This window comes from Alligator mississippiensis, chromosome 1 (genome assembly GCF_030867095.1).
Source record: "Alligator mississippiensis isolate rAllMis1 chromosome 1, rAllMis1, whole genome shotgun sequence".
In the NCBI taxonomy this organism is placed as follows: Eukaryota; Metazoa; Chordata; order Crocodylia; family Alligatoridae; genus Alligator; species Alligator mississippiensis.
The window spans coordinates 150,336,462-150,358,516 of NC_081824.1; the positions used below are offsets into that span (position 1 = coordinate 150,336,462).

General features: G+C 43.4%; 1 protein-coding gene and 1 long non-coding RNA gene across 9 annotated transcripts in view; one reads left to right on the top strand and one right to left on the bottom strand.

Moving 5' to 3' along the window:
- The window catches only part of DISC1 (DISC1 scaffold protein), a 376,514-nt gene extending 364,749 nt beyond the window's left edge, over positions 1–11,765 (top strand). For 2 of the 4 annotated variants that reach the window (XM_059715412.1, XM_059715415.1), the window contains exon 13: positions 11,298–11,765. In XM_059715412.1, the coding sequence (XP_059571395.1) occupies positions 11,298–11,519 (222 nt within the window). In that variant the 3' untranslated portion in view covers positions 11,520–11,765. The remainder of the gene's footprint in view (positions 1–11,297) is intronic. The other 2 variants (XR_009455877.1, XM_059715410.1) reach the window with 2 other exon arrangements.
- LOC102564456 (uncharacterized) overlaps positions 7,273–22,055 on the bottom strand; it is a 69,858-nt gene continuing 55,075 nt past the window's right edge. For all 5 annotated transcript variants that reach the window (XR_002087809.2, XR_002087810.2, XR_002087808.2 and 2 more), the window contains exons 3-4: positions 7,701–7,764; positions 7,273–7,476 (exon numbers count right to left, since the gene is read on the bottom strand). This is a non-coding gene — a long non-coding RNA (uncharacterized LOC102564456). The remainder of the gene's footprint in view (positions 7,477–7,700; positions 7,765–22,055) is intronic.

The window sequence follows — 22,055 nt, forward strand, 5'->3', positions numbered from 1 at the left end:
TAGCCCCAAGCTAGGGGGCACTAGAGGCAAGAAGCCTCTGCCTGGCATATGCTTTTGCTGGTCACCCCAAGGGTATTTCCAGCCCTCCCTGTGAGAGTGAAAATTTAGGTAAGGTCCCCACCAGGCCGAAGGCCAGGTACTTCTGTTGGGAGAAAGAGGGTCAGGAGTGTGGGGAGTTGTGTACTATGGGCCTGGGTTGGATTGGCCCTGCATGCTGCCACTATGTGTGGCTGAGGACTGGTGTGGGAGCTGCACATGATTAGGCTAGGTAGGGCTGGCCCTGCATACTGCTACTACATGCAGCCAAGGACCTAGACAGGAACTGCATGTTACAGGGCCAGGATCCTCAAACTCCAAGGACTCTGAGGATTCACACCCTCTCACACACCCCACCTCCCACCATACCCCCAAACACACCCACACCCTCCCACACACTCTTCCAACCCCCATCATAACCCCACACATTCCCACCCTCCACATACTCCCACCCTAACCACATACCCCACACTCCTCCACACTCACCCCATCCTCCCCCACACACCCCACCTACCATACCCACACCTCACACCTACACACCCGCTCTCCAACAACACCTCCCACATACACCTTGTTACCCTCCCCCACAATAAACTGTAAGACTGTATTTTGCGTTTTTATGCAATTGCCTCTAGATACACTGTGTTAAACGCACATAAATCAGGACACAAATATTTGTTTAAATAAAATTAAAATAAATTACAGTAGATATTTGACTTTTTTAGTATAGGATTTGGGTTTTTTTCCAGTTTCAAGATGACCTCCCTCCCCCACCACCCCAAAGGAATACTTTTGGGGCAAGGGGAGGGATTTCTGATGGAAAAGGTGAGGGTTAGGGGTGGGACTTCCAGTCCCAAGATGGCGACTAGGGACAGGACACCTGCCAAGAGGTGGGATTACACTTGTGGCCCCTCAACAGCTCACCAAAATTCATTAAGCAGCTCTCTAGCTGAAATAATTGCCTACCCCTGCCATAAGGTTTCTGTGGAAGACCTAGAAAAAGAATCTAGATCTTTGGTATACTAGCCCAATGCATTCGTCACAAGACCACCATTTCTCTTCTAACTCATTTATGCTTATGGTAATCTCCCTTTACATTCACACCAGAGTAATAAATACTTATCATTAAGTAAATGGGTTCCTTGCTTGTGTGATCTTGAGAACACTACATGAAGATTTATCAAAAAATTGATGCTTTACTAACGGGTTAAAAAATTCATAGTGCTAGGCCTACTTTTGATGATGATGATGAAGTGAGTGTTGCCACACTCATATGTCAGAAGCATAAGGGCCAGAAAGCCAGCACCAGATAAAATGGCCAATGTCAATAAAACCTTGGGCACCTGAAGGAGGGCCGTAAAGGCATTCATAGGGGATGTGGTTGGCCGTCTGGGCTTGAGCACCACAGCTGCAGCCAGCATCATTGGAGAGGCCCCAAGAGTACATGCTCACCTTCAACCATCCAACACATTTTCTGTGATGGTTAAGAGCAATCCAGGCTCTGCATGGCAACTGCCAGCCTGAGGGACAGAAGCTGATGTTGGGATGAAATTCTTTAGCTGCAGTTCTTCTGCAGCAGATTGCCTGTTCCTCTGATGAGAGGTCCATACTGTAGATCAGAAGTTCCCAAACACTGTGCCACAGGTCAGAAGCATTGGCTGCCAGGTCGTGGCATGAGCCCCCCACTCAGACCCCTGTCTGTTCACCCAGGCAAGCGGCTTCTTCCTGGGGTTAAAACTGGGTGGCAGGGCAGCCCCAGGAGAGAGGCAGCCAGCTCCTTGTGCCCCATCCCACTCCTGTCCAGTCCACAGTATAAAAAAGGTTGGGAACCACTGCTGTAGATGACATGCCATCTGCAGATTCAATGAGCTTATTGGCTTGAGTGGAGAACGGGTTCCGAGACTTCAAGCAGTAGTTGGTTTTCTGGCTTGCCAGCTACTAGTCTGGAGTACAAAGAAAGGTTCAGCTCTTGGGCTTTGAGGCCTAGGGCCAGGATAGCAGCTTGCCTCTGGATGCCAGGGGGAAAATATCTGAGAGGACTGGTAAAAAGTTAACTGGAGTTGGTATAAGGCATCCGGTGATGGTCCGCATGACGCTGTTAAGGCTGGAACTCACTAATGTAGCATGTATGCTCTGGCCCCATACTGGTGCACAGTATTTGGCAGGAGCATACGAAAGTGCCAAAGGAGAGGTGTATAGTGTTTGGAAAATTGCACCCCAGGTGGTGCCAATAAGGTGATAGATAAGAGCTTCTCTTCTATTAAGCTTACCCTGCACCCCTTCCAGATGCTGGCTGTAGGTAAGGGTCTGGTCCAACATGACTCCTAGATAAGTGATGGTGTGACAGTGTTCAAGTGTCCGGTCACTGGTCTTCACTTTTATTTTTTGCTTTGCTTGGTTGTTATTTAGGTGGAAGGCTGTTGGAACTATTTTAGAGAGGCTGAGCTGGAGACCCCATTTACGGAAGTTGTCGGCAAGGATGTTCATGTCTGATGTCAAAGTGGATTCAATGGGCTTCCCATTGCTTGCTTGATTTAGTGAGAGCCAGGTCATTGGCATAGCCATACATCTTGGACTATGTATCAGGCAGGTCGGCAACGTACAAAAGTAGACTAGTAGACTCGGATTGGTACCAGCCTAGTTTTGTTTAGAATGGTGGACCCCCTCCTCAGTTTGTCAAACAAGACATCATAATTTCTTTCAGAATGTCCTCTCTCTCTAGCATTTCACTGAAGTCTTTGCAGCAGCACAAATCAGTAATGCATCAGAACAAAAATTATTGTAAGCCTTGTTTGCTAACAAATAAGAAAGGAGCTGAGGTGAAGATAAATATACATGTAGCTTGTACTTTTTATAGTTAACACAGATGAGTAAACCAGATCAGCTAGAATGAAAATATGCAGCAATTGATGTAGCGAATCTGATTTTAATCTCGTCTGAGTGCAAATCAAAGAGTCAATCTGTTGAATTCATTGGAGTTACAGAAGTGGTAAAAAGGTGCAAGAGAGCAGACAATTAACCCCACTACATATGTATAAGTTTAAGTAATTCAAACTGTTGATACGTGATCTTAGTATAGATAGGGCTGACAGTTGAGAGTTAGGGTTTCTGATTGCAGTTCTGCTGTTGTAGTGTGACCCCAAGTAAGTCATTTCAAACTCTGTGCCTCAGTTTTAGTGGCTGTAAAGTGTGGATGAACCAAGGTGCCCTTACCTCACAGAGTTGTGGTCCAGCTTAAGGACCTTGGGTGGAAGAACTTTGGAAAGAATTGTTATTTTGGTCACGCTTTACATTAGTATTCCATTTATAAATAACTTAAATGGGTCAATTAATTTATTAGTAGATTTTTAAAAATCAAATGTTATCAGTATTGTACAGTACCAAAAATTGAATAGGGTTACTTAAGAACAGATTTTCTGATGTGTTTATAGTCATGTGACATAGCACTCGTGTCTGTAATATGTTTATAACAACTAATAAGCACATCTTAATCCTTTAAGATTGATGTATAAATGAGTGTGTGGCCATAAACTAATTATAAGAAGCCATGAATAATTAAAGGTTATTTCTTATAGCTAACTGGCCTTAGCTTGTATTTTTTAATTAGGCCATACATTCTGGCTATCTTTTTTTTAAGAGATCTATAGTCTGCCCCTTACGGCTATGAAAACTCAGTTCATGTTGTGGAGTACAATAGGTATTCATTTTTTTAATGCTTTTGGTCCAAACCAGATTCTCTGTATTGTATCTGTAAGAAAGCCAGACTTCACTGACTTAACCTGGGATGTCCATGGATAGTGGATTTAGCTTGCTCCTTGCTGTGGGGAATAGTGCTACTTTCTCAGGCACTAGTATGTGATTTACCTTATGCTAATGAAATTAAAACCCTGCTTCCTTAGGGGTTTAGAAAAGAGGAAGCTGTAAATTTCATGTTTATTCACAAGAACCAATAAAGCAGTCACAGAGATGGAAGAAAGAGTCCAACTTTTTCTTTTAAAGGACATGAAGTATCCAGCCTTCTTATCTCTAGCAGCACTGCTATTAAATCATTGCTCCTGAGATGCTTGGAGACACTATGACACCCCTGTGGCTGAAAAAGAAAAGGAAGCTTTAAAAATTAGCCATGGCTTTGCCTGGCACGTCATCCTGTGACAGCTTTTCAATAGCAGCATAGTCTCATGAAAGCAGGTCCCAGTTCTCTATGCAGGCTCTGAGAGAAAATTTAAATCATAAGTTGCAGAAATGTTCTGTGGCTTCCGATTCAGCTTTTAAAGTTGAATATTAAACTAAAAATCCTCATGGCCAAGAGGGGAAATGAGAAAACAGGAATAAAAAGGAGCCTGGGGAAGGCTATTTCCTTTTACAGAAACAAAGAGAGCTGGAAAAAAATCTTTTAAAAATTGTTGAAGTTACATATTGTGAAATTATTCTTTCATGCCAGTTTTACCCTGAAGTATCTTAGTTGACTTCACTGAAGTTGTACCAGGAAAAGGTATCAGGAGAATTAATTTGGCTATTAGCTAGGTGTTGGTTACAAACACACTCTTGTACCTAGTGGCATAAGAACACTCTTGTTTTTTAATTAGTCTTAAATTATTTTCTTTTTGGCCTAATCATGGCAAGAATTATTTTCATTCCTGCTAAGGCTTGAGGATATGAGTGATAAGAGATCTCCTAAACTTGGTGATGGGCTTTGGGTAAGCTGTCATCCCTTTAGTGACATAATAGACAGTTCACTCCACTCTCTCTCTCCTTCCCCTACTGCTACAGCATTGCGATTTTCTGTTATTTAATCCTTTCTTTTTCCATCCTAATTACGGCAACTGTGACCACAATGCTCAGAATCCTCACCTCTGGTTACTTCAGCAATAACTGAGTGTGGAGAACTTTCCTGACCCAAGTCTAGTGGGCAACCTGATATTGTTTTGCACTGTTCTCCAGCTCCTCCACTTTCATCCTCTTCAGTGCAGTGTAGTGTACAGCAGGAGCATCCCAGCTGCTGTTATGGACCAAAGACTGTGCGCAACTCTGCACTATCTCTGTACCAACACAAGTCCATTATTGTACATATGCAGCATTCTTCAGTTTAACTGTTCCCAAGTTCAAGCGCTCTGCTGCTGAAAGCCACATCAAAAGTGTGTTTGGTGCTCAGACTGGTAGAAGAAGTCAATAAAGGAGAAATGTGACATCCTGACTAGCTTCAAGGGTTCAATGCAGGAAGCAAGATTAGCTTGGCAACATCTTTTATTGGACCAACTTTGTAATTGGAAGAGTTGTTAGACAGGCTTTCCCTTCCTCAAGTCCAAGAAAACGTAGAGTGATTGTTCTGTGGAAAATGTTTTCCCACTGGCTGTTTTTCTTCTTTGTAATTTTTCTGCAAGTGTTTTGGAGCCTGCTGCTCATTCCGTTTCACCCATATAGTTTTAGTGAGGGCATCTGGTACATCGGATAAGGTATATTATGTTTATGTGTATGTGGGGTCCATGGATTCTTTTGATTTTGTTGTGGGAGGTGCTGATTTTACTGATGGTGATATGCTGGCAGATGTCAGTTGTTGTTTAAGTAGGTACTTGGTGTGGTGTCTGTTGGTCATTCGGGAGTTTGCCCCTTAGGATGAGTTTAGTGTGTTTGGGAGGTTATCTGAAAGCTGGAAGAAGTTGGACAGTCTCAAGATCAGGAAGTTCTTGATGTTTCCCATTTAAAGAGTGCAAACAGATATCCAGAGAATGTCTCCAGATTATTAAAGTCCTCCACTGAGTAGTAAAAGCTTAAGGAATAATAGTGGCAGATCAAAGGAGAGGAAGAAATAGATGAATGGTACTAGGGATTAAACTATCTATGCAGTGGAGATAGATGTGTGTGTCTATCAGGGGAGGGGACTTTGCCATCCACCTAGCAACAGCTGACTTGAAGGAGGCTGGCATGGTGTGCTCTGCCAGCACACAGCATTAGCTGCTTCTCCTCCCTTCCTCCCCCCATGTAAAAGTAAAAATCCACTGATGTCTAAGGAACTACCATGGCCTTGGATTAGATAACACTTCTGAAACATGGAGACATCCCAGCATGAGCATAACATGCACCTTTGCCATATCATTTTGCTTAAATGTACTCAGAATGGCACAGATTTTCAGAGACAGTCACATAACTAGTAACTGTTTTAACTGCTCTTACAGTGTTTAATGTTTTCAAGCCAGCCTGGGAAATGTCATCCTTTGTGACAGTGAGAGTCTGATCTATAATCTAATATACTAATAGCCCTTAATTAAAGCAATGTACTTTAGTCTGATTGAGCTAATGTACTCAATATATTGACATTACAGAGCTAGAGCTTGCTTTTTGTTTACATCACAATAAAATAGCAATTCCTCGTGATCTGTACCTTGATAATTCATTTTGCCTAAGCACACAGTCTGTAGTGAATGATAGCTTGATTTGGGAAACTTTGTTTATAGTTTTTGTTCATCAAAGCAAATATGCTCTTAAGAACTTGTGCCATCTTTGTTAAAAGCTTTTCTTGCTAAATTAACTGCTTGATTATTTTATACCACCAAGCAAACCAAAAAAAAAAACCAAACGAAAACAGAAATCACTCACACATTTGAGAGTATGGCTATATACAGATATAATTTTCTTATGAATGGCAAACTTCTTTAGACAAATTGATGTTTAGATATGGAACTTTTACTACATGGTGATTTTTAGATATGCTTTCAGAGCAGAGCTTAAAAATGACTCAGTGAGTGCATCCCCACATGCAGGGGCATGTGCTTGCGGTGCCGAAAAAGTAGAAGCACAGATTTGTGCTTCTACTTTTTGCTACTGTACAAGCCCCTACGCTTGTGCTTTGGTGCAGGGCAAAATGCCCCACTTCAAGGAAACTGCCATTTCTCCACTCCTGCCAGCTTCCGGCATGCTGAAGGAGCCGGAGTGGAAAGCCAGAGTATCTCCAAGGAGGACTATATCTGCCAGCACATGCTTCTGTGGCATGCACTGTGCCACTTTTTTTTTTGCTGTGTTTTTTTTTTTGTTTTGTTTTGGTTTTGGTTTTGGTTTTTTTGCTACCAGGATTTCCCAATAGCAAATTTTGCCCTCATGATGCAAATAGGTGTGCAGTGCCACAAACCACACATGCCTGCATATCTGGATCTGGCCTCTAACTCTTCTCTTTCTAAAGGTAAAGTAGATATGCACCTTTATAGATTAACTAAATAAGATATATAGAGAAACAACACAAGCTTTCTAGCATAAGAGTACCAAAGTTTATTTAGATGTTGCCATTTCTTCTTGCATGCACATCAGAAAAATATCCTCTAATAGCCTTCCAGTTGTGTAAATAGCTCAGGTTATCCTTCTCCTTGAAAACATAGAGAATCTTGGTGGTATATTGAATACAAATTTAACAGCTTGATGGACGTCTTGTTTTTTGTCATCTTTCACCATCTGTGAGATAAGGACATTTATAGTCAATCTAGAGCATTGTTTACCAACCAGTCTGCCGTGGCACAAAAGTGTGCTGTCAGAAATGAACACATGTGCTGCTGAATTTTGCCATGACAATCAGCTACAATAGGTATGAGGATGGGGAATGCCTTAACAGGTGTGCCGCAGAAAATTTTTATTAATGTAAGTGTGCCTTGGGCTGGAAAAGGTTGGGAAACACAAACCTAGAGAGATGCAATCTTCTTTCCATTATTTCATTTGGCAACTGTCAATCCTCTGGATCTACCCCTGAATTAAAAGGAAGAGACCAAGTTAACACCATGTATATGGCCAGGAACCAAAGATCAACAGAAACATACAACTGGAAATCAGAACATTCACACTTGGCAGCACCCCAGCAAAGAAAAAGCATACTTTTTAATAAGAAAACCCTTATATAGATTGAAACAATGACAATATTTGTATACCCTAGCCCCTCTTGGGTCAGTTGCTACATATTCCTATCTATACATGCAGCTCAGATGCCCTTTCCATCTTCCTTGTAATCCTGTCTTCCATAAAAATGTGTCTGGTTTTGCTCTTTAGGAGCAAGGACATAATCTTTTTCACAGATATATACCATGATTTAAAGGAAACACCTTAGAAGCTGGCATTGAGAAGCCTTAGGGGTCATCTTAGCATACTAGCTGCATCTCTGAAATCAACACTTTCTGTTGGGCAAGGTAAACAAAGGGCATATACACAAATGCAGATAGCCTATTGGAGAGGCATTCAAACGTGTGGCACTTTACACAAAGTGCCATGAGTTAGAGTGCCAATGAACCCAACAGGCCTGTTGGGTAGGAGGAGCTTGGAGCTGCCTGCACCGGCCCTAGCTAGCAGGTAGGGATGCTCCAGGAGCTTCCCAGAAAGATGCCAAGTCCCCCCTGCACCCAGCTGGCAACTGTCAGCATCAACTGAGGGGAGAAACAGAGCCCACCCTTCCACATATGCCCCCCCCCCAGCCACCCTGCTGGGCTGGGCCTATGCAATGTGGGGGGGGCTCCCTTCCCCCTCACACAAGTATCGTGATAGTGGCAGAGGCTGCTGCTTCCAGATCTGGGAAAGGGGGGAAAATGGAGGCCCCTCACCTCATTGGGCCCGGCCTGGCTCCCCACAAGACTCAGCAGGGGTAACCGGGCTGAGCCTGAGTGGCAAGGGAGGGGCTCCATTTCCCTGTACTCCCCTGTCCCAGCTCTGAGCATGGCAGCCACAAGGCTGCCATTGTCAAGAGCCTCAGGTGTGGGGAGGAATGGAGGCCCCCTGCCAAGTGGGCCCAGCCTGGCTAACTTTGTTGGGGCCTTGGAGGGAGCTGGGCCATGGCCTGCAAGGAGGGGAGAGGGGGCTCTGTTTCCCCTCCCCCTGCCTTTGCTCTAGGTGTGGTAACCATGGCTGCTGCTGTCAAGACATTCATGCGAGGGGAAGGGTTGGAAGAGAGCCCCCTTCCCCATTGCCTTGTGGGCTCAGCCGATCTCCTCCCAAGAACCCACAGGAGTAGCTGGGGGGAATGCATGACAGGGAGGATCTCCCTGTATTCACCTTGCTCCCTCCCTTGCTTCATAGGGAGGAGACAGAAGATTTCTGTCTCCTCTCTGTGACAGTCGCAGGATCAGGGCTGGGCTAGTGCTTGCCCGCATGAGCACCAATCCAGCCCACAAAGCTGCATGGGATGTGGTGGACCTGCCCAAAATTAACCCTTGCAGGGGACCTGTATACATAAATTCGTAGATTCATAGGAGTTAGGGACTGGAAGTGACCTCACAAAATCATCAGGTCCAGCCCCTTTGCTCATCTTAATGTAAGCCAAAAAAGTTAAAAACTCTGGTCTTAGAACACTGCATGGCCAAAGTCCTTAAAAACACCAAATAGTGCTACTGAGATCAAGCCCATATGATGTTCTGCATTGTCCAAACACAGTTTCTTAACTTTTTAAAGATATTTACTTGTAAAATGTTATAATTTTCACTTGAAATATTCAAATTGTGTTTCTAATTTTATATGGTTTTGACTAACAAAATACTATTTAAACTGAACATAAATTAAGGGTTTTTAAAAAAACCTTATGAGTATGTTTTAAACAAGCCAGCTCTATCTATGGTAACTCATAATTCTGGCTTAACATGTTTTTCAGAACTGGAATTTAAATAGCTTGTGGTATTTGAGGGAGGCAGAAGTTACAAGTATCCTTGCTCCAAAAGCCTGTGCCCTTCCATCAACACCAAAATATTCCTAACTTCTTAGCCAATTATTTTTCTTCTAAAACTTATAAACAAAGTTAGTGCTTATTAGGGATGTCAGTGAAAATGTCTGTGTGTGCTGACAGATATTCAGGGCCCCACTCTAACTCATGGTGCTCTATGTAAAGTGTCATGAGCTAGAGCACCCTCCCCAACCCAGCAGACCTGTTGGGTCAGAGGAATCAAGCCTGCTTGCACTGGCTTTGTTCAGCAGGTGAGGGCTCTCCAGCAGCCTCTGAGGAGGCTGCCAAACTGCCACTCTCCCAAACCCTGCCCCACCCTGCCCCAGCTCCAGAGCTGTCAGTGGAGAGGGAGGGAAGGGAGCAGCAGCAGCTGGGCTGTTATGCCTGGCTTGAGCTGGAGTGGGGGCATAAAACAGAGCTTCTTGCCTCGCAACAACCCCCTCCCCCCCCCCGCCCCAGGTGGAGTCCTGGGGGGAGCTAGGCTGGGCCCCCAGGCAAAGGGGCTCTGTTCCACATCTTCTCCCCCCTCCAGCTCAAGCTGGGCTTGCATGGCAGCTACTGCTGCCATTCTCAAGAGGCTGGCCAGATCTGGGGTCAGGGTGGTGTGGAATGGAACCCCTTCAGCTGCGGGCCACAGCCAGTCTATGCCCAATATGTCAGCTGGGGTATCTAGTGGGAGCCATAAAACAAGGGGCTCTATTCTTTTCCACCCTCTCCCCCAGTTCAGGCCAGGCATAGCAGCCTGGTAGCTGCTGCTGCTCCCTTCCCTCCCTGTCCACTGGCCCTTTTCGTGAAAAATTAGCCCAGTCCCACCCTTGCATAAAAAATTAACCCTCGAGATAACACAAGTTCCCTAAGGTGCTCTAAAGCAGAGCACCTTAATCTTTTACCTGATTAGGTGAGGGTTAATTTTTTGTGCAATCAGTGTTTTTAGAAGCATTCTGCAGCCATGCACATGTGTTGGGTCATGACTGTAGAGCACTTTCATGAGCCAGATAACATGAAATATGTCACTTCTGTCTGCACCTTACGTGACTTATGAGCTTGAGTCCCATTTTCAAAAGCATCTTATATTTAGGAACCTAACTCTCATTAAAGCTCATTGAAGCTATGTGTAAAAATTATGCTTGGGTACTTTTTCAGTTACTAATTTTTTAATTATTCCTGGAGACTATAGTCCTTTTTTTATTGAAGTGATGTGGAATGGGCAGTGCAGGAATGCCCTCTGATTATGTGAGAGAACTACACAGAGGCATGAAAAGGCAGTTCAGTTTTCATGCCCACTTAATCCTTTGCTGAGAATAGCATTTACAATGACTGATTTTTCTGGTAGGAGGTGGGTTGAGACCATGAGGTCATTTCATTTCACATAGGTCTCCAAATCATCATATGATAATTCTCTTCAGACTATTAATTGGATCTTTAGTTTCAATCACTTAGCAAGGCATTATATCTTCTAACTAGTACCTTAAATCTGCCTTTAAAATAAAATTGTATATATAATATATCCTTAATCTGCCCTGAATTTTATTTGTTCTAATGCAATCAACAGCAAATACATTTTCTTTTTCATCTACTCTAGGAATTCTATATACTTTCTGCAGAGCTGGGAGAAAAATGTGAAGCAATAAGTGAGAAATTGGTGTACTTAGAAGGCCAACTTCAGACTGCAATTTGCAACATTGATGAAGGACTTATTCATATCCTTTTTCTACATAGATTAACTGTTTATTTTCTTCCAGCTTCAAGTGGAACATGTGGTCTTGCTGTATTAAGAAAACTGGAAATCAGTGAATGTAGCTAAGATGACAAGGTTCCTTGGGTGAATCTGATATTTTTTATTAGACCAACTTAAATAGCTGGAAAACAATTTTTAAGCAAGCTTTTGTGTTCAAAAACCCTTTGTCAGGCTAAGGAAGTTTCAGCAGTTGGTGTGTGCTCTTCCTGGATGGGATGAAAAGTAAAGAAGCCAGAGGCTGGGCTGGTATGCGTACAAGATAGGCAGTCAGTGAAGATGTAGACTGAGAAGTCAATGGGTGAGAGACGTGCTGGGTGGGTGGGGGGAGAAGGGGGATGAATAGTGGAGAAGGACCTGAAGAGTCAGATGTCAGGCAGGTTATAATGTGTCATAAATCCAATGACACACCTTACACCCCTGTAGCTAAGATGGTCATTCTTCTTTAATGCAACTTTTCCTAAGTGCTCTTTCATTGTACGTCTAATCCCACCTTCATTGAAGTCAGTGACAAGACTTACTTTGATTTGATTTGCATCAGTTCTTATAAACTGAATTTTGAATTACAGGTTGAAATTTTGCTGATTTCCATCAGTCTCATCTCTGTATCAGAGCAATATAATGTACATACATGTCTGATATTCCAAAGGTGATCTGTTAGTCAAATTAGATACGTTTGTCTATAGTCGGACACTATGACTGGTACCTCATCTGGCTGTTATTCCAGTTGAAATAGCTACCTCATATGGCATCATATCTGGTGATTTTATCTGCATATAACGCAGTATAATGCAAACAGCCTTAAGGGAGGTATGCATTTGATTCTTTTCCAGGTGAATCTCTTCAATAAAAGAGATGAAAGGGTTCATATGCCATCTGGAAAAAAAAAGTATCTTAACCTTTACAGAGCCACTTGTACTTATATGTGTGGAACTCTTCCAGCTTAAAAAGTGAAGGGTATTTTATACCTGCATTGTCTTATCTTTTTACTGTGCTTTAATCTATAGGAGAGATTCCTTTCTATTGAGAATAGAAATAAGCATAAGGATAAACTGGTTGGGTTTGAATCTTGGTTTAGTATTTATTCTTTATTAACTGAAAGAATTTACATAGTTTTACTACTAACCTAGACACTTTACAACTAAAGTTGTAGTAATACATGTTCCCTGAACTGAAAAAGATTCAATCTAAGATATACCAGACAAAGACAAGATGAGACATGGAACAATAACTCAAATAAGAGAGAATGGAAGAATGATTTTGAAAGAGAACTTGGTACCAAATATTCCTGGAATATTCAACAGAAAAGGATACTCAGTAGATAAAAAGTTCTTGAACTAGGAGCAGCATGATAGAAGTACATGACCACAAGTTCCAGTTCTATGTAAGAATTGTAGGGGAGTCCTAAATTTATGACACCTTACACATTATCTCTGAATTGGGCCCAGGGTCTGTACTAGCAGTCAGGTTTCTGTCCCCCATCTCTGCATTTCCTTATGTAGTTGCTTTATAGCTATATGTGCCCAACTGTTAAATGGGTCTGATAATGATCTACTTTACAGGTTTGTTGGAAAGTTTAGTAAACTTTGGTTAGTATAATAATAATAATTAATAATAATAAGTATTCTGAATTGCAAAGTATTCTCTATGCTTATTTATTTACAATGCATCGTTGTTGTTGTTGTTAGTAGTAGTAGTGATGATGATGATGGTGATTATGATAATTATGTAGCTGGGTATGTTGTTTCATTTTAGTAATTTAAAACTGAAATGTAAAATTTAACTAAAAGCATTCTGACCAGCTGCACTTTGAAAAGATTTGTAGATCAATCTCATTCAGAACCATAGTTGTGTTTTCCATGTAGATTAGCTTTGGGTGCCCCACGCTTCCTTCCCCACTTCAACCACATTTTAATAGAAAATATACTTCAGCCTAATTTGAAGTTCTCACTATGTCCAATGTTAATCTTAGCATGCACTGCCTTTTGTAGCAAGCATTAAGACTAGCTATAAACATTACATTTAACATGTAAGTGCACAGAAAGCTCTTTAAAACCATAACTGAAAAGATGTTCACAGGACTTGAAGTGCTTTAAAAATGGAGCTCTTGCCCTCAAGTTAACCCTTGATTAACTTGGTATTAAAGAGCTTTAGGTTAGAGCACTTTTATGAACATCTGTACTACATCCATCGTGCTTCAGGGTCGAATTCTGCTGCCATCCCAGGGGCCCCTTGCTGGGTGGCTTGCTAGCCTCAGCTGGTGATCATCCGCTCTGAGCAAGCATCAGCCCAGCCTTGCCCTCGGGCTGTCATAGAGTAAAGACAGAAAAGGCTCTGTCTCCTCTCTGTGCAGCCAGGTGAGGAGGTAGAAGAGAGGAACATCTCAGCCAGAGGGATCTCCGCAAGCTTTCAGGCTTGAGTAATAGTGGGGGCCAGGCTGGGTCCACACGGCTGCAGCTCCTGGCTGCGCCACTTTTTGCCACCCTGGGAACTGTGGTGGGGGTGGGGGAAATGAAGCCTCTCTGCCACATGGATTTCTCCCCCCTTCCCTCCCACCAAGCTTCCAGGCTCAGGTCTTGGCAGGGGCTAGGTTAGGTCCATGCAGCAGAGAGGCTCTGTTTTTCCCTGTAGCCTGAGTTCCTGGTGGGGCAAAAAGCTAGCTGGACAGACCTGTGCTGTGGCTTCTACCTGCAGCTGTCAAGAGGCTGGGGCATAGGAGGAAGGGAGCCCTGCCTGCTCTTAGGCCATCCCTGCCCCCCACAGCTTGCTAGATGGGGCCTTGTGGGGAGGCAGGCTGGGTCCGTGTAATGGGGGACTCCCCCCCCCCTCAAGCTTCCTAATAATGGCAGCCAGAAGTTGCAGAAGGCAGCTGCCCTGCCAACTTTTTGCTGTGCCAGGAGCTGTGGCTGGGGGGGCAAGAAGACCCTTGGCCATACAGACCCAGTCCAGCCCCCCTCAAAACCTTAGCCAGCAACTGGGGGGCAGGGGGCCTTGCAGCAGGGGGCGCTCCTTTCCCCCCTGTCCCTAGTTCCCAGTGTGTTGAAAAGCCAGCAGGGCAGCCCTTGATGCAGCTTCTTGATGCAGCTGTCAGGAGGCTGAGGAAGGGGGGCAAGAGAGCCCACCTGCTGTGAGCCTCCCCCCCCCCCCCATCCCCTCCCAGCTTGGTGTCTGGGGGTGGTTGGGCTGGGTCTGTGCAGCAGAAGGGCTCCCTTGCACACCGAGTCCCCAGCCCAGCCTCTTAAAATCAGCAGCCAGAAGCTGCAGCATGGGACTGCCTGGTTGGGTTTTTAGTCCATTGGGATCTTGGGCTAGGGAAGGAAGGGAGCTCCTCCTGTTGTGAGGGGCTGTCCCCACAACTTGCTGCCTGTGGTCTTGGTAGGGAGGGGCCTGGGGCTGGGTGTGCATGGCAGGGGGTCTCCCTTTCCCCCCTGGCCCCAGTTTCTGGAATGGCAAAAAGTTGGCCAGGCAGCCCTGTGTGTTGAAAAGGAGGCTGGCAAGAAGCTGGGGGTTGCGGGGGAAAGGAAGCCATCTGCTACACAGACTTGACTCCACCTGCCCCCTGGGTCGCAGCTAGTAAACTGGGGGGGGGGGGGGGGGCCTTAGAGCGGGGGGCTATGTTCTCCCCACCCCCTTCATATCCCAGCCATTGCTGACAGTTGCCAGCTAGTGGGAGGGGAGTGGGGCTGGATCCAGTAGCCTCCTGGGAGGCATGCAGGAGCACTCCAACCTGCTGCCCTTGGCCAGGGCAGGCAGGCACCAAGCTCCCCCTACTGAACAGCAAATGTCTGTTAGATTCATTCCTGCTCTAACTTATGGCATGTTAAGTAAAGTGTGATAGAGCATTTCTTCCAGGGGGGTTTTGAACGTCTGTATTTAGTCTAACGTGCTACCTATTGGGTGTGTCTACATGTGCAATTACAGTGCCTGAATAAATAGCAGAGCTTATTGCTCTGCAGTCAATTGCTCCCAGGCATGCTGTTTGAACGTGTGTCTGAGCACAATTAACTCCAGAGCAATAAGCTTCACAATTTATTTATGCACAGCATGTGGAACCAAGTCAGAACAGCCCTGGCTGGCACGGGGCCCTGAGGGTCAGACTGCCAGCCTGGGGCCACTTTCTCTGGTTCAGTGTGCTGCCGACAGACTGGCAGGGGCATGAGGAAGCTTCAGCATGGGGCTAGCTGGGAGGCAGCCCCTGCACTGAAGTACCTTCATGCCCCATTGTCTACACATGCATTGCTGCAGAGTTTTTATTAAATACAGGTACTATCCTATTTAGTGTACTCCAGCCTAATAGGGGCGCACATGTAGACACCATGATGTTTACTGCACAGCTAATTAGTCAACTGCACAGTAAATGTCTTGTGTAGATGTGCCCACTAAAATTCAGTGCAATTAATAATAGTGAAGATAAACAGTTTAATGGTAGTGGTTAAATCTGTTCTGTTCGGTAGATATTTGGGTTTGAATTCAAGGTATTGAGGGCTACAGCATAAAAGTGGAGACTTGACATAGATAGATGAGTTTGAGTCAACTCAGTTCTTAGACATCAGTGAGATGTAGTTCTTATGATTCAGATATCAAAAGTTATACATCGTGCTCTGGGGGAAGAACATCTAGATTAGGAGTTGGCAACATATAACCTGTGGCTCAGATCCAGTCCACCAAGCAATTTCATCCAGCCTGCAAAGCCTAGATGCCAGTGGCATTCCAGTGGCAGAGGGATTCTGTGGCATTGGTTCAGCCCACTGCTCCTAAAAGGTGGCTGACCCCTGACCTAGGTGGTTCCAAGGAGGTATCTCAAGAACTATCTAGAAACTTGAACTATCTTGAATCTTCCTAAGTAGTTGGCAAACAGCCTTTAAATAGTAGGGCAGGGTACCCAAAAGCTGGTCCCTAGGCTTTATTTTAAGAAGGGACAAAAAACAAAACAAAAAAACCTCCAAACCTAAACCTGTAAACCTTAATTCAGAAATCAGTCTATTGCCTGCTCAGTGGCTTATGAACTAAGCTTTGTCTGATTCCTGTATTATGAAAACTAACGCCATAATTCGCCCTAGTTACTACACTAGGTTGAGGGTGAATCAGAGTATTAATTATGTTATATTTACAAAGCATTTTATTTATTTGACTTAAGTGAAAGTACTTCCTATCTCATATAGTAGATGCTTGTCCAGTCTTTATTAAAAATACTTCTAAAGAATTAAAACTGTATAAGCAGTAGATAGAATTTATTTTAAGAATATGATCTGAAACTTAATGGCAGTAAAAGCTTCCCCTCAAAACTCCTGATTTATCAATATTCTGATCAAAGAAGGGACAGAATGAATGCACTTGAAGGGGAAAAATATAGATGGCCAAAATTTGGCCATTGCCAAATATCTGGGTTTGCATAGATATAAATGAAGGTAGAATATATTCCATTTTTTTAATATTAAAACAAACAAAAAAATAATCTCATCGAGAGAACTAAAATCTGGTACTGTCAAGCAGTTCTGCCAATATTTAGTATATATCATGAATTTGCTTAATAATTAAATATATATTAGAAGAAATAAATCCCAGATGTCATTGTTTTTCATGATCTATTTCGATGGCACAGAACACTTGAAGACTCAACCATGCTGCTAGTAGTAATTACCAGTTCAACATGAACAAAGGAGAAAGCCAGTGATATTTCTGTGTGTTGAATATTTACATGGGACCACTTGGGATTCTCATTTAATATTGAAGCCTTTCACAGCAAATATTAAATACTACCTTTGTATAAAAAAGCCTTAAACAAACAGAAACAAAAAAAGTCTCATCTGTAGAACTCAGTGTCTGACAAGTTGCTAAATTCTATGTAATATAATCAGGTAAAACCACAAAACAGTCAACTACAGTTAATAAGTGGCAAGTGTATGAAAACAGACTGCATCATTAATTGGAAAAACCAAAGGAGGAGAGGTGACTCATTGCTGGTGTCTGCAGAGTTGATGAGAGGTGTTACTTTACTGACAGTAAAGGCCTAGAATTCCCAGTAAAATTAAATGGATCCTATATTGCAATTTCACAGTCATTTTTGTTCTTAATTAGCAGTTATGGTTTGATAGACAATTTGAGTGGATGTAATAGTTCCTCCTAGAGAAAATGCTTTTGTTGAAAGAAAACTGGATCTGGCTATTTGCTTTTAATAAGGCGCAAAATCCCCCTGCCTTATTCAGCTTAAAACAAATTTTAGGTAATGATTCTGAAATTTCAATAGCGTGCTTAAATGCCAATTAGAGGTATTGTGGGTCCTCCTGTGCTTTCCATTTGGGGTATGCAGGGGGCTTGATTCTGATCTCATGTCAGTTTTATGCCTATGTAACTTCATTTGACTTAATACAGTTGCCCCAATTTCCACTTGTGTAGTGAGAACAGATTGGGCCCACTGGATTTAATTCTTGACTATACCTTAGCCAGGAGTCCCAGTCTGGATGACCTTTTGAAGAATACACCTGTCATATATAAAATCCTGGGATTTGCAGTATTTCTTTTATGTTTTATAGTGTGTTCACATTATGCCTTCCTGTTTTCACACTGCATATCAATAAATAGGGCAAGGAAATTCACAGATACAAAAGGCCTAGTTTTCAGCTTGAGTCCTTTATCCTCAGGATGAAAGGAACTGACACTCAGCTTTGGGGACAGAGAGAGAGAAAAAGTGCAAGCTCTCAGAGCCTTCTGCTAATGGAAGACAAACCAGCCAGTGGATGATTTTTGATAGATTCCACAGGGGCCATTTCTAGTCCTAACTTCATTATAGGAAGGATTGCCCTCAGACAGGCCTAACAAAAGAAAAGGGGAAAGAAAGGGTTGGGTCAGATAACTCCTTTGCTCACTTTTTCAGTCCCTTCAGAACAACAACACAAACATATTCAAGTTGGGATTGAAAGGAAAGGTTAAAATTCCATACCTAGCTCCACCACTGCTTTTGTTGGAACATTTTGTGTAGTGCACAGATATAAGAAGCATAACATAATATGCTGATCTCGGACTACTGTACCAATTAGGGACATTATAAATGGGCAGAGAAGATAACCACACAGAATAAGAAAGGAAATCTTTGGGCGCAGACAGAAGTTATGTTTGTTGCACGATCGGCCCCCTGAAAGCGCTCTCTACAGCCATGCCATGATACACATGTACAGCTGCAGAGTGCTTTTAAAGTGGCTGATCGCATGACAAATTAACTCTCATCAAACGAGGGATCAGATAAAGGCACTCCACTTTGGGGTGTCTTATGGTACTAGAATTCCCTAGGATTAAGTTGTGGTGCGATGGGAGCTGTCTGCAGGAAGGGAAGGGGGGATGAGGAGGGAGCTGCTAGCTGGAGTTTGCCCAGCCTGAGCTGGAGGGGGGCTGAATGGATTGAAACCCCAGCCAGCAACTCACTCTTCCTCCCTTCCTACAGACAGCCCTGGATCGTGCCTGGAGGAGAAAGGTGACTCTTCAGCTGCAGGCAGGCAGGCTTCTCAGGCTCCTGCAGGCAGGTGCAATCCTCACCCCCTCCTCCCTGCCCTGACGCAACAGGCAAACGTCTGTTGGGTTGCAGTGGGGGGGGGGGGGGGAAGAGGTGGGGAGGCACTGTAACTCATGGCACTTTATGTAAAGCACCATGAGTTACAGCAAGGGCCTGTGCATCTGTCATCACCTTTTGTGACTTCTTGTAGTTTTCCTTAAAGTATTTTTACTCCCTGTGGGGCTCAGAGTATACCATTTATAGCATGGTGCTGTTAAACTATCAGAAACCTATACCAGAAAACCCAGTCCAGGTTCGCCTCCCTTGATATTTTACTCCAGGGCTTCTGCTTCCAATAAGCTATTCATATGGAAAGAGTTTTCTTTTTTTCTCCTAAGAAACTTGATTGGCAGGTAGTGTCCAGCCCTGTTGCTTCTTCCCTGGGTATCTTTGAAGGGAGGAAGCTAAGTTAGAGTTAATCCCGTTTTCCAAAAACCAAGTAATGCTTCTGGACCCTGTCAGAGCTAGAAAATGCCCTTGACCATCATGCAGAACTCTCTGTCTTACCAGTAGAGATTCTACACTCAGCTTCAAAGCCATATGTGTTGTTTACCCACAAAGTATAGTATTTCAAGTTAAATTTTACATTTATTGGCTTCCATCAGTTTGTGTTATATTGTAAACAAGGTATCATTCATGAAATTATTGGCCGTGTGTAGACAGAATGAGGGGCATGTGTGCACGACACTGTAACGTGGGTTAAATGCTTTTGCACCGCTTTAATGGTGTCAGTGTTTGCACTCCTCGGCAGCATATTGTGCATTAATTCCAGCCACTGTAGGAAATTTGGTGGTATAATGTGCCTTAGATGACTTGGGGTGTTTTAGTTTGCCTTAGATGATTCGAGGAGTTTTAGTTTGCTGCCCCTAGAGCCATGGAGCAAGGCACCAGGCTCCATGCAGCTCAAGGGCTCTGCAGGCAGCCCGGCAGCACCCCAGGAAAGCAGGCTCTGCCCAAGAAAAGCGGTGAGCCTGATCTCCTCCCCTCCACACCCCACTCTGCCTGGAACCTGCCTGAGCTGCGCAAGGGTCCAGTGCTTCCCTCCACAGCTCTGGTGCCCCCCAGGACCACCCAAGCCAGATGCCTGTGGGTGGGTGCTGCCTTGGGGGGCCACTGCTGCCACAAAGGGAAGCAGCAGCCCCCTTCCCCCGCAACCTCTCCGCCCACCGGCAGCTTGCCCTCCCCTCCCCACCAGAGAGGCAGGTAAGTCAGTGGGGTGTGTGCACGACACAGGGGTTTAATCAGCCCTGAATTGAAGCAGTGTTTTTTAAAACCCACCACCTCAATTTAGGGCCCCCATTTCATCTACGCACGCCCTATTTGAGTGTAGGCTATTAAGTCTTATTAGTTCTTTTCTCAGTTAAAAAAAAAAAAAAAATTCTTCCTTTCTCTTTCCTCAAAGATTTCTGACTCTCTGATAATAAAGCATGTATTTTTGCTTTCATTTTCCCCTACCTAGAAATGTTTTGTAATCATTTAGCATATTACAAATACCAGCATGTAGTCCCAGACTGCATATCAAAGGTAATTACATCTTGGGGGTTTCTTGGTATTCATAAACTGCATAAGCTACCTTCCTACTGGTTGTGATTTCAGCAGAACTTCATGATTACATTGCAGCATAGTGATCAGTCTGGGACAACTTATTACAGGATAATTATATTTCCCTACCTCACAGAGGTGGTGTGAGACCTAGTTCACTAATACTCATAAAGTGCTTTGAGATCCCTGCATAGAAAAAGTCCATAGAAGTGCTTATAATTATTACTGTTGCATATATAGCCAGAGGTCAATCCCTTTGATATTAATAAAGCTGTCTAAAAATTAGGAGGAAATGCACCCTCCCTCCCCCCCTCAAAAAAAAGGATAGAGAAGAAAATGGATTTTTTTCCTCATGGTAAAGTGTGAAGAGTAAAACATCACAGTAAATGTATGTAAATTACATAAAAGATGAAGTCTTGAGGAAGGTATAATAGAATCAAAAGCTGCCAAAAGGCTTTTCAAACTGGTAAGTGTGACTGCCTGGCATAGAAGTGATTTGCATAACTTTCCCATGATTCTCTATAGCCACATTTCTCAAAAGAAAGGAAGCTTGCTTTTTGCAGGCACATAACCTAAGGGTGTCTTTTCTCTTGACATTGCATTGACATTGTGGTTGGGTAAAACAACATTTCATAATAGATGAGCTATAAGAAGGGTAAAAACAGTAAAGCATGTCCTTGTGCTTTATCCTTTATATATATTAAATTTTGAAAAAGTAAGTTTTGTTTCAGCTCTAACCTTTTCCATTTTCAGTAAATTTCAGGATCTTGCACATCTCTTATCCTTGTTGTTGTAAACTTCTTTTTGTTTTGTCTTATACCAGTTCTATTTATGTTAGCCTTTCTGGGCTCCATTTTTTTTTCATTTACTAGTTTCAAAGAGAGTGTGGCTTCAGTGGGTTTGTGCTTGGATGCAAGGATCTATCCTCATGGATTCAGTTGCAGTCTAGGGACATCACTGAGGAGCATTTTTCTACTTGAACAACCCAGCTAGGATTTTCATTTCTTCTGGATAAAAAGCCAAGAGGACAAGATGAAGTGTTTATTTTATTGGGTCAAATTCTTTCGTCACATGAGCTCAATCTGAAAGTAGCTCAGATTGAGGCTATAAACAAATTTACCTTTTGATTGCTTTAAAAGAGGAGGGAGAGCTGACATTCTGAAATGGGCATCAGCTGCTACATCTGCATGTTCCTGTAGTCATAAGAGTTTGCTGAAACCCTATGGATCAGGCACAGCTAGTGTTGCAATGGTTTTGCTACATTTATATTGCCACAGAAGCATACAGCTATAAAAGGTACATTTGAATAGATTTATCCGTAGCATTTGATAATGATGCAACTGTCACAGCTGTCTGTAACCTGAGTTCAAGGGGCATGGTACAAACAATGGGATACAAGTTAGTGTAATGCTAGTGAGAATTACTGTCCAAGATCCAAAGAGTTGTTACAATAATATGTAGTGTATTTACTCAAATATAAGATGAGGTTTTCCCCCTGATCAGCATGGAGAAAAAAG